Genomic DNA, 18,418 nt, shown 5'->3' on the forward strand with positions numbered 1-18,418 from the left:
ACAAAATATAAATGCACAATAATTAGGGACTCAGAGAATTCTGAGAAGCACAGGATTAGCCATGCAGTAATGTGAGCTCACATCTGCAGCTAGTCTAAAAATGTCACACAGACCTAATTCTGCTTCAATGCAAATGAAATTTGTTTCTTAGCATTTCAACATGGAAATAAATTGGTGACTGTGTTTTTCTAAACCCATTTACTACTTAATTTTTTTTTGTATATTTTTCATCTTGGCTACTGGGAAAATAATGCACCTGTGCAGGTTTATACTACTATAAATTTGTGATTTACAGCTACAAAAGTATTTCAATATTGCCTAGTGATCCTTCAGTTTTTTTTCCAAATGAACATTCTCTCACATTTCCTCACTATTTACGTCTAGTCTTGTACATTCTACTCTTTCTTTCAAATTCACCATTTCCAAAAAAAAAAAAAAGAAAAAAGAAAAAAAAAAAACAAATTCACCATTTCCCTAATTATCTCCTATTTTATAAAGAAAATACAAGATCCCACAAGACAAATTCCTCAACTTTCTGACACCAAAGTCATAGTCTTAATAATCTACAATAAATTAATAAATAATAATAATAAATAATCTACAATAATAAATAATCTACAATAAATTAATAATTATAAATTAATAATAATAAATGTAATAATCTACAATAAATTTCTTTCTTTTCTTTTACTCTGCACAATATTCCTTGACATGTATTCTCTTCCATACCACTTTATTATCCTCCATATATACTTTTCCCTTGATTTAAACAAGATTAAAATTTAAATTTTAAAACAACCTTCTAACAACTTCACATACATATTGAAATATAAAAAATATATGTGATTAACGTAATCAGATTTAGAACTCTAGCCCAACATTCTCTTCTATGCTTTTATTGTATATACCAGAAATCTGAATACTTCTACAAGAAAAATGCTCCAATACACTTCAAATTTGGTATATATTTAAGTGATGTCTTACCTTACCCCCACTGTATTATTTCTGTACCTGGTGTTCCTGGATTTCCTTCTTTCTCCTTAGTTAGATCAGCAGCCTTCAAGACCTTGTAATTCTACTCTTTCAATATTTCTGGGCTCCACCAGTGTTGTATTTCTACTGCCTCTATATTAATCAAGCCATAACTATTGTTGCACTAGATTAGTGCTACTGACTCCTCCACAAATGTCTCAACTTCCCCAGTTGTGTCCAGCAAGCCATTCCTCACCCTACAAATAAACTGATATCATTAAAATAAAATTTGCTTTTATTAATCTACTACATAAAATCTTTAAGAGATTCTCTTTTGCCCCCAGATAAAATATGAACCCTTGTTGATAATGCATGCTCCTTCTTGATACAATCTCTCTCTAAATCAAGAGTTTATAATTTATCATGATTTATTTTTGCTCTACATTTAGAAGCTCAACTTTTCTTACTTATTCAGAAGTATCCAATGTCACACTCATCTTAAGTCTTTAGATAGATATTTTCTCCTGGAATACTCTGCCTTTGACAGTTCTCCCAGATGATTCCATTTTATTGTTCAAGCTTACTCTTATGTACTATTAACATCCCTGCTACATAGTTTCATAGTTCTCTAGACTATTATTTAGATAATTAACAATGTTGCTTGACTAATAATTCTGTTTCCTTCATTAAGCCCTTAATTTTTTACATTGGTATCTCATTTCACTTGGTCATTGATGAATCTCTAGTACCTTGCATATTGCTTTGCACATAGATTGGGGTAACATGTATTTGTTTAAAGTATTTTTAAATCTTAGTAAGATTGTTCATTTATATTTAGAAGTTGTGACTAACATGTTTGAAATGAATATGATCATACATAACTTTTAATTCTAGAGAAGTTATAATTTTACCTTTCCCATATGCATATTTTAAGGTAATATTTATATGAATTTATATTTTATAGATTTATAATACCAACAACTGAATTTTCAAAGAGGAAATTTACAACTCAAATTTAGTTTCTACGTGATCTAGATGGCCATTAAGGATTTGGATTTAGGACACCTGGGTGGCACAGTTGGTTAAGGATCCGGCTCTTGGTTTCAGCACAGGCCATGATCTCAGGGTTGTGATATTGAGTCTCTTCTTGGCTCCATGCTCAGTGTAGAGTCTGTTTAAGCTTCTCCTTCTTCTTCTCCCCCCACCCCCATGCAGTTGTCTAAAATAAACAAATCATTTTTTAATGGACTTAAGATAAATATTTGGTATGAAGTAACTCATTAATTACATCATATAATGGCATAAATCACTTAAAATATTTAATTGACCATCAAGGTATAGTGAAAAATGATGGGATTTTGAATCTGATAAACCTGGATTTTAATCCAAGACATGCTGCTTACTTGCTGAGTGAAATTGGACAATAACAAAACAAAAGCTATCATTATTAAATGGCTTCTATGTTCTTATATAGTCTAACTCAATCTTCAATACTATGGTGTTAATACTTCTATGTTAGTTTCTTTGAATGAATATATTTAATAGATCCTTATCTATGTAAGAGTAAAGAAAATTAAACCAATGTGGTCTTAAACTGTAGAATGAATAATATAACTGAGGTCAAAAGAACTGTTTTTCATGATATTATTTATCTTCTTTGTAGAACTTAACTTTTGTTGTGATGACTACAGGGTTTTTTACAGATTTTATTTATTTATTTTGAGAGAGTGAGAGAGAGTGCATGTTGAGTGGGGGTAGAGGATGTGAGTGAGGGAGGGGCAGAGGCAGAGGGAAAGAATCACAAGCAAATTCCATGCTGAGAGGGATGCAGGTCTTGATCTCAAGACAAGGAGATCATGTTCAGAGGTAAAATCAAGAGTTGAAGGCTTAACTAACTGAGCCACCCAGGAACACCGGTATTTTTATCATTAATCAAGTACTGGAGTGATTTAAACAGAGAAAACCCCCAATTAGTTGTAGTTACTATTTGTTTTTTATTGGGTCAATTTATTAAATCTCAAATCTCTCTCTCTCTCTCTCTCTCTCTCTCTCTTTTGGTTTTATTGTTATTTGTTTTGTTTTTGGTGGGATTTTTTGTTTGTTTTGTTTTACCTCTGGGAGTAATGATGCCTTCCAGACAGAATTAATGCCATGTCCCCCTCCCTTCCCATCAGTAGTGAATAATGAAAGATAAATCATTACCATGCAACTTTGATTTATCATCCTTCCATTATTCCATTTTACACTTCCCTTTTCTTCTTTACCTACTATATGCCCACATTTCTACAGAAGTTTGGTGAAGTGTTATGGGTTTATTTGTTTACATGACAGAATTTCCTAGAATACCTTTTATATCTGAGAATTCCCACCTCCTGGATTAGAGGATTTTTCTAATACCCGATTTGTCACCAACAGGTGTGTTTTAGCTTACCTAAAACATATATTCGTATGCTCATATGAATATATGAAAATATTACATAAACATTATATTTAAATCATTCTTCTTATTATTTTATGGATGGTGCTTTTAAAGTACTTTCCTAAACCTAATCAAGTGGAGTACTTCTAATCTGAAGAAAATTAAAACCATCCATAAATGAAGGATTTTGATTATTCCTGTATTTCAGTATTGTTGAAGCTTGGTGTAAAGAGAACATACAAAAGACTGCAGTAAATTGTCGGTTTAATTATGTAACAAAACCAAAATGGGATGACTTGGAGGCCCAGTCATTGAGCATCTGCCTTTCAGCTCAGGGCATGGTCCCAGAGTCCCGAGATCAAGTCTCTCATCAGGTTTCCTGCGAGGGGCCTGCTTCTCCCTCTGCCTATAACTCTGCCTTTCTCTATGTGTCTCTCATGAGTAAATAAACAAAATCTTTAAAAAAAGTTTCAGAAGCATGTAATTCTATAGGGCAGGATGAGATGCAACATATCTTCGCCACATTTTTTCTAGCCTAGTTTCACAAAGAAGGTATCTAGATGGTAGCAGCACAGTCCTTACAAAAACCAGCTTAGAATTGTGTATACCATTAAGTAACTTAGGAAAAACTTCACTAATAATGTATCTTTTTTGTTTAAAGGGAAATTTAAACCAGTTGAAGTCTACTGTTGGTCAAAATCTACTGTCATCAGTCCATTTGCATTTTGGGAACAGGAGAAAAGCCAACTCCTAGGATCCTTGAACAAAATCTCTGCTTGGAAATTTTCTGCAATACTAAAAACCATTTTGCAGCAATTCTTTATGACACTTTCATGACAGACTATAAAATACAATTTCCCAAAATGATTAACAAATCAATTATGCTTCTGAGCCTAGTGGTTCTTCATAGCACATTTATAAATGGAAAAACAACATGTAAATGGAAGTTTGTGGAAGAATGGCATACACAGCCATTATCATATGTGGTGAATTGGACACTAACAGGAAACATCTGCATGGACTTCTATGGAGATTGCTGGTTTGGGGATGTAAATACTAAAATGAATACTTCAGGCAATCAAGTTGTTCCCCAGATTTGCCCTTTGCAAATTCAATTGGGAGACATCCTTGTAATTTCTTCCGAACCATCTCTTCAGTCTCCAGAAATAAATCTGATGAATGTTTCTAAAGCATCATTCATTGACTGTCTGCAAAACACCACAACTGAAGATCAGTTACTTTTTGGTTGCAAACTAAAAGGAATGCATACTGTTAATTCACAGTGGCTGAGTGTTGGGACACATTATTTTATTACAGTAACAGCAAGTGGTCCATCGCTTTGTCACCTGGGGCTACGACTAAATGTGACAGTGAAAGAACAGTTCTGCCAGGAATCTCTGAGTTCAGAATTTTGCTCTGGGCATGGTAAATGTCTTACTGAAGTTTGGAGCAAGACATACAACTGCCATTGCCAGCCTCCATTTTCTGGAAAATATTGCCAGGAACTTGATGCATGTTTTTATAAACCATGTGAAAATAATGGCATTTGCATTAATAAAAGAGGAAAATGGAATAAGCAAGGATATGAATGTATCTGTCACCAACCATTTACAGGTAAGATTATTTAAAAAAATAACATAATTCTATTAAAATAGGAAAATAAACAGTTCCTTAACTGTTACTTTCCAAAAAAAAAAAAAAAAACAAAACTAAACTTCAAAAATTTTGTAGATTTTTTAGAATGGGCTAAAGTTGGAATTTGGACACACAAAATTACATTCAGGCAAATTATCTAAATTATTTTTTTCTTATTTAAATAAGAGGGTTTTTAAAAACATATTTTACCCTGAAGTATATATTTTCACATCCTTCTCAAAATTCACTCTTAATGTATCATACATTTAAAAAAAACATTATCAGAGTAATATTAGTCATAGAATAAAATTTCTAAGCTTATGGTATTTAGTTTAAACAGTTCTGGGAATTAAGTGTGTATCTGAGTGGAGGAAGATAAAAATATATGTGGTTGTGGGGAAGGCATGAAGTTGCTTGGCAGAATTGGAAAGGAAAAGATAACTGTGTGCCAAGAGTAATGTTCTTTTTTTTTGAAAGAGGGAGCACACACACACTCAACCTGGGGTAGAGTAGGGGCAGAGGGAGAGGGAGAGAGAGCATGCTCTTAAGAAAGCAGGCTGCATGCCCGGTTCAGAGTCTGTCATGGGGCTCAGTCTCATGATGCTGGGATCATAACCTAAGCAGAAATCAAGAGTAGGTCACTTAACTGATTGAGCCCCAAGAGCAATGTTCTTAATGGATGTTGGTGCAGCCCTATGAAGTGATTGATAGATAATAGTGGAAAGGAAGGAAATAATTTGACATAATTAATTAACCTGGCTATAATAAACTAAATTAGAGACAATGATGAGGAAAGGCTGTAAAAAGAAGACATTTGGTGAGTAAATGAAGCCAGCAATCTAAAAACAATGTAAAGTATACTACCTGAGATTGAAGTCAGGATTTAACGGAAAATCAACTATCACTTTTTGAAAGTTTACTATGGAATTTGGGTGATCAGAGGGAAATGAAGAGAAACATTGAGAAATATAGAGAAAAACTTAATCTGTAGAAATTTATGAAAGGATTTCTTTTACTGGGAATTTAGAGACCTGGCATAGAGACTTACAAGGGTAATAGGTAAGAGAAGGATGATCTAACAAAGGGAATTGCTTGACACAGTTTGTAATGATAGTGTAGGAAAGCAAGCAACAGATTGGTAGTACATTTGGTCAAGAGGGTGAGCAGTAGATATGACTAGAACAGATGAGGCTCAGGGATACAAGTGTAAATTCTTTCAGGTAGGCTTTAGGGGACTTCAACAATGTTTTTCTTCCCTGTGCTTGGGAAGACTATTGGATCCAAGTTTGAGAAGACTGTATAATAAAATATCTCAATAAACTCTTGTAGGCTGTAAAATTAATCTAAGCCAATCTTTTAGATTTTACAGTAGGGAAGTACTAAGACCATTTCAGAAGTTAATTCTAGCAATATTGATACAATATTGATACAACCTCTGCCTATAACTGGGATCAAATTCTCATTTTACTCTTACTGGCAGTGGTGAACAAAGATTTAAGTAACCTTGACTTTTCCTGGAGTTTATCAGGTAATTAAAATAAGACAGGTCAGCAAAAAAGTGAAAGCACTCGAATTGCTGATTTGGGGTGAATGAAAAAGCAACTTAATTGAGAGATCCTCAAGTATACATTTTAGTTTGGCCAAAGAATTTTAAATAAATATTTGGCCAGAAAATTTCTACCATCTATTAGAATATTAATTGGCACATATGTAATCATATGTCATAGAAGGCTATATTAATGATTTTATTTTAGTCACATATAGTGATTTGTTTCTATCCAATGTTTATTTATTAGAAACACACCATAGATAATTTAAATCATTAAAGATTAAACACCATAATACTGAGCATATAGCATAATGCCCTTTAATTATAATTGCTTCAATTTTCCATCTCAGATGATACAGAAATACATAGAATTACCAAAGAAATTGAGAATATTAACTGTATTAATTTGCTAGTGATACCATAACAAAGTACATTGCTTGAGTAAATTCAACAACAGAAATTTATTTTCTCACAATCTAGAGGCTAAATGTTAAAGATCAAAGTGTCGTGTCAAGATTGGTTTCTTCTGAGGCCTCACTCCTAGGTCTGTACACAGCCCTTGTTCTCCTGTGTCTTTCCTCTGGATGGTCCATATGTCCAAATATTTTTCTTAGAAGAACATCAGTCACATTTGATTAGGACCTACCTCAATGGACTCATTTAATCTTTATTACCTTTATTTAATCTTTATTACCTTTATTTAATCTTTATTACCTTTATTAGAAGATTCTATTTCCAAATACAGTCACACTATGAGGTCCTGGAAGTTAGGATTGCAAAAATGAATTTTGAGGGCTCACAATTTAGCCCATGACAGTAAGACTGAAATACGATATGACCTATTGGCCATTCTATTGTTAATTTAGTTTTTATACATGGAAATATTTGTCACATAATTATATTTATTTAAATTTTCATTGTGTTAGAGATTGGAGGTAAATGAAGGAAAAAGGGTTGTGTATTATTATTGAGGCAGGGCTTTCAGTCTATAAAGAACTTGAAAGGAATCAATGATAATGGCAAAAACTGCTTACAAATTAAATTAAGAATTCAGTTAGAATGGAGGGGTAGCTGGCCTATTGCTAAACTATGGGCAACTGTTTTAGAGTAACATGTGTCCATTTGCCATGCTCTGGAATTTTCTAGGCATGTTCTCTACAGAGGATATTATGAGCTATATAGAAAAGTATGCTATGAAAGATTATGGCACGTGATATTGTAGGACCACAGTAGTTTGAATTACTAAGATTTGAAAGTTTGATAGAACAGATAGGGCAAGAAAATGCAGAGTTGAAAGTTTGTGCATAATTTCTTAGAATCTGAGTAGCCTTTTCTCTTTATCCCCATTGTTTTAGATTTAACTTTATTATTTTACTTTACATATTTTTATTGTGGAAAGAACACTTAATATGACATTTACCCTCTTAATAAATGTTTAAGTGTACAATATAAAATTGTTGACAGTACAGGCAATGTGTATAGCAGATCTCTAGAGTTTATTCAACTTGCTTGACTAAAACTTTATGCCCTGGTTCCACCTCAGAAGGTGCAAATCTTTCACATTTCCTCTATTTATTGAATTATCATCCTGGCTAGGTGATAGGGCTAAGGCACAATATACTTTTGAATGTGTCACTTCATAAGTTACCCCTGCAGGGCTCCAGTGTATGTTGAAGAAATTATAAAATATACTCCATTATGATGTATTAAATTGATACAAAACCAAAAAATCAATTTCAAAACGTTTGACATCAGTTTTCCATCTTCTGACCCAAACTGTAGTATTCATTGTTGATATCTAAGCTTTAGTTGATTTTCATAATTTGAATTTATTGATCATGTTTTGACAGATTATTTATTTATGTATATCATTATTAAAGAATCTGGGGAAAATTGATGACCATAGTTAATTATATACATTGTAAATGTTTTTAATCTCATTGAAAATTTGATTTCTTTCTTTTGAATAGGCATAAATTGTTCAGAAATTATTGACCAGTGTCAACCACATATCTGTTTCCATGGGAATTATGGCAATATTACTACAAATAATTTCATCTGTGAATGTGATGAGCCATTTTCAGGTAAAAAATGCACATATGTATGTATGTATGTATGCGTGCATACAAATCACTTTAATTTTGCCTTATTTACCTCAAATTAAATTTGAAATATTTCATTAATTACTGAAAAATACAATTTTGGAGGTTCTACATTCTGACCTTGCTTTAGGGATATGCTTAATCAATATAATCAGTTCACTTAGCAATTAAATGATCCTGCTAAATATTCCGTAATATAAGATGAGTTTTGGACACCAGTTGACAAATTTTTCACCATGACAAAGTATATTTTGTTCTTAAGTTCTGAAATATTTTTAGATGTAGTGCACATAATTTGCATAATTTTGCACATTTTGCACATACTTTGCATAATTATATCTAACTTATTTCCTTATGTAACATGTCATTACAGACAAATCCCCTTTTATGAAGTGTAAAAAATTTTTTATTTCTTCTCAAATGAATTTAAATATGTGGAATGAAATCACTGTTTAAACAAATGCTTTCTTAACTATTGATTAAATGTTTAAATCATGAAAATATATTTAAGCCATTCCAGTCTCATCTTTAAGCTCTTCTACAGTTTCCCATTTTTGGGGAAATATAACTCATCATCAGTATATCTGTCTCTCTTCAAAATGTCTTTAAGCAGGGGTGTCTCCAGCTACAATTAGAAGACACCTACAGACTCCTTTTGTGGGAGTGCAACAAAACAATGCATGTCTTCCAAATTACAGAGAATGGTAATAACTCTTAAGGTCTCTCCTGCAGGTCCCTCCTCCTAACTCTGCTCAGGGAGATTTGAAATATTGGTAGAGCCACAGAGATATTGGCATCAGCCACTGTTCCTTAGTGGGAAGGGTTGGCCACAGTGCTGGCAATGACTCCAGTTACGGTCTTCAAAAAAATCTTTTCAGGTCTTTTATCCCCCAAGTCTTCTCTTTCCTCAAGAGAGTTTATGAGTTGAAATTTTGTACAGTATTTTGCTGTATCCTGCATATGTATGGAAACTATATGATATATCTTCCAAACCATGATATTTTTGAGAAAAAGAAGTAGCTAAAAGCAGTTATATAATATTTGAAATATTTATCTATTGACAAACAAATCGGTTTAATTAAATCAGCAGACACATAAAGTAGTCCTATTCAAAAATTATTTTTAATAAAATTATTTTTAAAGAAAATAATTATAATTTGATCTTTGTACTCTACAAATGAAAGGGAATTTTAAAACATACTTTTTACTGATTATCTGACATTACAAAATAATATAAGCAGAAATTATATTAAGCCATAGTTATCTCTAAATAATATGTTGCAAATATTTTTCTGAAGAATGAATATATATTTTTAAGATTTATTTATTTATTTATTCATGAGAGACAGAGAGAGAGAGAGGCAGAGACACAGGCAGAGGGAGAAGCAGGCTCCATGCAGGAAGTCCGATGTGAGACTCCATCCCGGGACTCCAAGATCACGCCCTGGGCTGAAGGCGGTGCTAAACCGCTGAGCCACTCGGGCTGCCCTAGAATGAATATTTTTATTGTGGTCTTATTCTAATAATAATTTTCATCATCATAATAAATAATAGAACAAAATAATAAAATAAAATAAAAAATAAAATAATAATTTTTATGAAGTTATACCCTCTTCAGAGTTGCATTTATGATTAATAAATTGAAATTGTTAATGTCTTCAATTGACTCCTAACTATGCCATTCTTAATTGAGGACATTTTCACTGAACTATTTAGGTTCCTGTTAATCTCAATAGAAATCTGCTAAATGAAGTTTAGTCTCAATTCAGTTTTTTTGTGTAAAATGCACAAATCAGATTTTTTTCATAGGAGCCATATTCTGTTCACTATTACTTTCTTTGACAAACATTTTCAAAGAAAAGCTTTATGAAATCAATGATCTTCATATATAGTTCATTTGAATGTTTGGCCAGTCTTAGGTGCTGCAAAGTTGTAGGGCTTCCCAATTTATTTCCATTATGTTCTGGTACATAAATTTATGCATAAAATATACGATCTTCCTCAAATAGTTCTTCCCACAACTCCAGTTATTCCCAAGCACAATTATAGCATGTATAATATTATGGACTTTTGAACTTACTTAATATGTTCAGTGTCTCTGTTGTGTTATATAGAAATACATTTTAATGTATTTTTAAAAATAAATACTACTCACTAAAACTTTCAAAAACTGATTTTTTGAGTGTACTTAATTTATTAAGCTGTTTGAGTAAATGCTTATTACTGATTTTGAACAAGTTGCAACCAAAATTTAGAGGATTCTTTCACTAAAATGTCATTGAGACATTGGATTTATTAGCAATCACTCCTCAGAAGCTTAAACGTTTCTAAAATCCAAATGTTGATGGACAGCAGCAAAATAAACTATACTGCCATGTAACGTGTTTCTCCCCCCTCCTATCAGCTTTGTTTATAAAAAATGTCCTGTGAATATTTAAAGTTATTTGTAAAATTTGCAACTATATGTTCTGTTTCAATTATGTGAATATCACTCATTTGGATTAAAATATGAATTATGTGTGCACCACAATAAATTCCAAGTTAATTCCAGCCTTTTCTCAACTTAATAAAAAATGTATATATCAAGATATACTTAACCAATTTTTTCTATGATTTTAACACAAGAACAAATAACTTTATCTTTGAACAACTTGACTGAATTTTCAAAAGCATTCCTAATATCATCAGATATCTTGCCTCCAATAGAATAAACTTGTAAAACTTTCTACTTAATTCAATTAATTAAATGGAAAAATCAAATGATTATTGAAATTAACTGATGATTTATTTGAAGTCTGTAATTTTACTAATATCAAGCAGCTAGAATCTTTTAATTGTGTGAAATTATTGTGTTAATTGAGCTGACACATTTATATAACTATCATTTTACTTGTATGTGTACAGAGAAACTTGCAGTAGAAAATGAGGAAAATCATTTTGGGACAGTCACTCGATCTAAATGAAAAGACATGTTTCACAGAGTAATACATAAGAATGCCTTCTGCATCAACCCCTAATTCATCATTGGCAGGCAGTCTTCTGTGATAATTACTAGCATTTAAAATAGATGCTAATTGAATGCCTTGGTGGCTTAGCGGTTTGGAGCCTGCCTTTGGCCCTGGGTGCTATCATTAGCAAACAAGGATGATGACTCTATTAAAAGATCTAGTAACTATTACAGATTGGGTTATTTTTTGGTACCTATTTATTGCATTATCCTGTGATTTAAAGCCATAACCAAAAAAATGTACAGGAAACATCACATTTTTAAACCTTATAAAGTACATATGTATGTGTGTATGTATATATGTACGTATCTATCAATCTTTAATCGATTTAATTAAATACTGCAAAAACAAAAGCTATAGAGTACACCAATCCTATTTTAATAGTAGTGATCCTTTAGAAGAAAACATATTCCTAAATTTTAAGACACCTCAAATATTATGAAAGAGTATGAATAAGAATAATTAACTGTGAGGTCAAACTGCAATCTCAGACATTATAAAAGTAGAATTAATAAAGATCTAATAAAAACTGTATGAAATTATACTCTTTATTGTAATTCTAAATTTCAAATGTTATATGAGATTTATGTATCTATTATAAAGTGACTTGCTATAATTTTATAACTCTGTAAAGTTTATTGAAAAAAAATTACTATATCTTTTTGAGCAATTCAAGGAACTATGAAAATTCTCATTCTATACTTGGTTAATTCCTGGCTTACTTTCACACTTTTAAAATATGAGTTTGATATAATAACAAGTGATTGTCAGAAAATAAAGTCTTCAGTCAGTTTAGGACTAATTTATCACTGGAAAAAAAACAATTTTAGTTTCAAAATTCAAAAAGATTTATTTGCAAGGCAAGCTGGGATTCGTACCCAAGATAAATGATTTAAAGAAACCATGGCATGGTATTGGAAGAATAATCAATTTTTTAGGTTTGAAAACCTCAGATAACAGGAGGTCTAGTCTGCGTAGTAACAGGTACTATATGACATTTCATTAGTAGTTTAAATCAGTTTACATCAGAAGGTGAGCAGAATATTTTCCAGTACAAAGTAGGTTTCTCAATTTTTAAAGCATCTATAAGTAGGTAGAATTTATGGAAAATAGTATTTTGTTCATGGAAAGAAAAGCTAGCAGGAGCTAAATCAGATATATTTTTTTCATTTTTAATAATTGAACTTTAATCCTATTTGAATCTCAATTCTGATAAAGGTTGGAAAATTAATCTCTCAGTTTGACCTTGGTTCTAACCCCCAGCCATGTAGATAATTGAACTAGTCCTTATTCTCCATAAGTGTAATTTGTTAAATATTGCGAATAGTTAATCATATTACATGAGCTGATAGGCACTCTACCTGTACACTCAACTCTGAGGTTTAGCATTCATAAAATTTGGAGTTAAAATTATGGCAAATATTTACACAAGTTAATCTAACACATTTAATGATGTACATAGTTCTTTAGATGTTGACTAGGAACAAGTTCATGTACTTTACTCGGGATAATTATTATTTTTACAATGTCAAACTTCATTATGTGGTATTTTCTTGATTCTCTAGTCACTGTGATCATTATCAACATTGATGATGACCTATATAGTTCTAAGGACAGCTTAATCCACAGTAACATAGCACTGAAAAGCAAAGGCTCTATATCTAATTACTAACATTGATTATTTCCTTTGCTATTTACCCTACTTATCCTGACAAAGAACTGAGGTTCACTTTGCACCTTCTGATTAGTCTTCCTTCTATTGTGAAAATCCTCCTTTTATTGACAGAGCAATGAATTCAAGTGTTCCCCATCCGAGTGTAAATAGTCTGGAGACAATTTATGCATCTACTCAATATCTAGTATATTTTATTCAGTCTATAAATAGTAATTATTGATAATTATAGGATCAGGATGATCATGATTTTTTTTATTTCTTGTAATAATAAATGACAGCATAAATTGATTACCAATGAAAAGACTTAAATGCCCAATAAAGTACATAATATAAAGTTATAAAACATATGTTGTGACACTTTGTCTTTTCATTACTATTGAATAAATATTTAATTACTATTTATCATGTGTCTTTCTTTTTACCAGAAAGCAAGTCTACAAAATAATTAATCTCATTTCTATTTAACCTTTTGAGAAAATGATGGAAATACAAGTATAACTTGGATTCTTTTACTCCAATGATATTATTGTCATAAGCCAGTATATAATGTTGTTTCACTGGTCTGTTCAGTGAAAAGTTAATTAAATATTAACAGTGAGGCAGTGTCGATGTATAGTTATATAGACAAATAGGATTCTATAGATCCTGAGAACCAGTAAGACTTACTTGCTTTGCCATTTTTAAGTTATCTTTCTTCATTGATTTGAATTTAATTTATTCATTTTTTTAACATAGAGACAATTCATTGACTTGATAATACTGTCTTCTGGCCTTCATTATTTCTCATATGAAGTCAGTTATCATTTGCATTATTGTTCTCTATGGATATCTCTTTTTTTCTCCTATTTAGTAATTTTATATTTTGGTTTTTGACTGTACCCTGCATGGGAATGATTTTCTTTGTATTTGTCCTACGTAGAGATTATCCAACTTCTCAGATGGTAAACTAATATTTTTCACTATGTTTGGAAAGTTTTAGACCATTATTTTCAATTATTTTTTACTGCCAAAGTCCCTCTCTCCTTTACTTCTACAATTACACATTTGGTAGACACCTTATTATTTTCCTACTTGTCACTGGCACTATTCATTTTAGTTCAGTTATTTTTCTCCTTGTAACTTTTTTTCAAATTAATTTCTGTTGATTTTGTTTGTTTTGTTTACTGATGCTTTCTACCTCTGGCTGGATTTGTTCATTTTGTAAGGACTTTGTGGGTTTTGTGTGTGTATGTGTTTAATATTTTTTTAAGTTGGAAATATAATTGGCATATAACATTATATTAGTTTCAGATATGCAACATGATTTGATATTTGCATATAATGGAAAGTGGTCACTGCAATAAGTCTAGTTAACTTCCATCATCATACATAGGTACAATTTTGTTTTCTTATGAAGAGAGTTGGGGTGCTTTTAGACAGTTTTATAGTTTTCTGTTAGAAAGTTCATCCCTGGGTGGCTCAGCCGTTCAGCGCCTGCCTTTGGCCCAGGGCGTGATCCTGAAGTCCCAGGATCCAGTCTCACATTGGGCTCTCAGCATGGAGCCTGCTTCTCCCTCTGCCTGTGTCTCTGCCTCTCTCTCTCTCTCTCCCTCCCCCCCCCCTCATGAATAAATAAATAAAATTTAAAAAAGAAAGTTCATCTGAAAGAAGGTATTCATAGTAGTGTAAAATAACACAATCACCAATGTCAATATTTCTCTTATGCACTCGCTTCTTTTTTTTCAATCTCCAGAACTTTTCTCTCTTAACTTTGAAACAGGTAATTTTTCAAAGACTCTAAACAGGGACCACCATATAGATATCTGTTACCTTAAGCATCAAGTATATATAATTAGGCATAAGGATCAATTTTTGGCAAAGTAATTCTGACTTCACTTGACATACGATGGTAAATATTTTTTAAATATTTTATTTATTTAGTAGAGAGAGAGTGTGAGAGCATGAGCAAGTGGAGAGGCAGAGGGAGAAGCAGACTCTCTGCTGATCAGAGAGCCCAATTCAGGGCTCAATCCCAGGATCTTGGAATCATGACATGAGCCAAAGGCAGATGCTTAACTGACTGAGCCACCCAGGCACCCAATGGTAAATATTTTTTAATTAAATTCACAATTATACATGAGCCAGCTTTGGTAAATGGAGCACCGTCAAGAAGCTGAACCTCTAGAGAAAGACAATTGAGTAGCTATGATTAATATATTATGTCTTACCCAAATAATTTTACTTAGTACAACCAACTTAATTTTCTAAACATATAATTTTAAATGATACTTTCTTTTTCAAAAGATTCTAATTACTTTTCCTTTGCTTATATTACATGGTAGAAAGATGGAATTGAGAGTTAAATAAATTTGTTTATTGGATTACATAATAATGATATATAAATTTTAGTCATGTAATTTTTTATTACTTTATTTACAATATGAAGAAAATATAACACGTCTTCCGCACTCACTGTGTAGAATAAATTATATAAGAAACACAGCATAGGTGTGGTTAATATAGATTACCACTGGAGTTAGGCAGACTTGGGTTCCAAGACCAACTCTACAATTCCCTAGCTTTCTGATATTTAGAATATTATTTAAGGTCTTAAATTTTAAATTTCTGATCTGTAAAATTATGATAATTGACATATTCATCTCACTTTTTTTCTCTGAGGACTAAATGAAACAACTCATGTAAAATACTGGTAAAATGACAGACACAGAATAAGTATGCAATTAATTTTAGCTGTTGCTACTTTTGCTATTGCTTGACATAACTCTTCATTCAATGTGTATTTCTTCTATTTTCCTAGTACAGTGAAACCTGGTCTCTTTGTTTCCCACTAGCATTTGAGTATTTATACTTCTATCTCGTTTTATTAACCTACTTCTAAAACAATCATCTTCTGTATTCAAATAGTTCTAGTGATTGTCCTATGAATAAATAATAAACATTCCCATTTCCCCTGATTTTGCTCATAGTTTTTACCTTCTCTAGGATGAAGTCCCCTTTCTTTTCCTTTCTTTCTCCAAAATTCACTTCCTTTACTCCTACGATTTACAAAGTCCTTGGCAGCAAAGCCTGCAATCTAGTCAAATTTACAACCCCATCTTGCAGCACATATAAGGTATTGAATAAATGTTTCATAATCAAGAAAGTAAGAGACAGGGGGCTATTCTTAATCTTGAAGGAATTCAAAGTATTATGATTCTCTTCTGACAGACATACTTGAGAATAGATACGAAGCAAAAAATGCCTTTCAATCTTAAGTCACAAGGTTATATTTGAGTATTATACACTTGTTGTAATATATAGAAGGAAAAAGATCACAGTTTTGCTAGGTGTTTTATTAGGATCCTGAAAGAATATTAAATATATTATTTCTTAAAAATGAAAGATATGATCTGGCTACACATTGCCATGTGGTTAATGTGACTATCTGCTTATCTTTGACTCATAATGTGTTCACTTTTCATACCAACTATGAAAATGACATTATTATTTTGTTTTTAAAGTGAAAAAAGTATAAAAGCCACTTTTAGCCTTGTAATATTGAATGTACCAATACTTTCCCTTGTAGAATGTTGAACTGGCTCTCATTAGTGACAGCTGTTCTGTACATTGCAATAATACTGCCTATATAATTGTGGTAATTTTTCACTTCTGATTTGTCAGTTTCAGTGATTTAAACATTACTTGATGACTGCTTGAAAATTATTGATGCTTTTTTCTATATTAAGTATTTTCTGTTGGTGCAGTGTAAGTCTTTTAATGAGTTCTTGAATTTTGTTGAAGTCTGCATGTTTTAATTCTTTGTTCAAGTAAACAGGTGTGACAATTTATAGAATCCCATGCAGAAACTCTCTAATTACTCCTTCTTGGGACTTTGAAATGTGTTTTATGGGAAATAGCCATAAACTTATTTTTTAGTTACAGAAGCATTTCTTAACATATGGCTTCAACTTTTATTTAATGAAAAAAACTTGAAAATAAAAATCTAGGAAGTTGAAGTTACAGAATGTTTTATCCTATAGGTAGTTTTATTATTCTATTTTGTCTGTTAATATTCAATGATACTATTTTTAATGCTAGCTATGAAATCCCAACACAAAAAATACTAAAGTAGGGCAGCCCGGTTGGCTCAGTGGTTTAGCGCCACCTTCAGCCCAGGGCCTGATCCTGAAGACCTGGGATGGAGTCCCACCTCAGGCTCCCTGCATGGAGCCTGCTTCTCCCTCTGCCTGTGTCCCTGCCTCTCTCTCTCTCTGTGTCTCTCATGAATAAATAAATAATATCTTAAAAAAAAAAAAGAATTACTAAAGTATCATAAACATCCTTTTCAGTATATATGATCATGTTTGGTTTCTTTAATTTGTCGATTTGATTACAATAATCAAAAATTCCAATTTTTTACAACCCTCTTCATTATGATCAGTCTTACCTTAACAACATTATTAACTGCATACATATTTAGGAGCATTTTTAGAAATGTCCCCCAAAATGAGAATTTCTTGATTCAAGAAATGTTTGCAAATTAGCAATATGTTTTGATACCAATTGTGCTGCAATTCAGTGGAATTCTTTATCAAGCTAAAGAGTACCTTTTAAAATAATATAAATTAAGAAATTATATTAAGATATATATTTTAATGAGATCATTCAGTAATTTTGTAAAGAAAGTAATTTATTTTTCTGTCACTTATGCGTTAGTTTCATTCCATTGGTATATTTGTCTACCTATCTATGATAGATCAATTTTGATGGCTATACCTGATATGATGGTGTTGTGGAGAAATTTTTTCTCAACCCTTCAAAATTCTTCTAGCTGATTTAAGAATTAATTTGATATGAGAAAGATCAACAGGAGAAAGAGAAATAAGTTTAAATTATGTGGAAGAGGCCCAATAATGAAATTGAGACTTGAAGAAGTGATCAAGGCAGCCAGTTTTTTTTTTTTTTTTACTTTTGATACAAAGAGACAATAAAATTATGAGAAATTGGCAGAACAAAGAAAACTTATGTTTGGGAGCTACAATTAGTAAGGAATTCTAAACAGAATTTGGGCTGAGGTGG

The 18,418-nt window shown here is 31.7% G+C and overlaps 1 protein-coding gene across 1 annotated transcript in view; it reads left to right on the forward strand.

The window, feature by feature from the left end:
* The first annotated feature begins 4,254 nt into the window (after positions 1-4,254).
* The window catches only part of EYS (eyes shut homolog), a 1,534,343-nt gene continuing 1,520,179 nt past the window's right edge, over positions 4,255-18,418 (forward strand). The window contains exons 1-2 of the mRNA XM_041742712.1: positions 4,255-5,005; positions 8,546-8,659. Of these exons, the coding sequence (XP_041598646.1) occupies positions 4,255-5,005; positions 8,546-8,659 (865 nt within the window). The remainder of the gene's footprint in view (positions 5,006-8,545; positions 8,660-18,418) is intronic.

This window comes from Vulpes lagopus, chromosome 1, assembly GCF_018345385.1.
Source record: "Vulpes lagopus strain Blue_001 chromosome 1, ASM1834538v1, whole genome shotgun sequence".
Lineage (NCBI taxonomy): Eukaryota > Metazoa > Chordata > Mammalia > Carnivora > Canidae > Vulpes > Vulpes lagopus.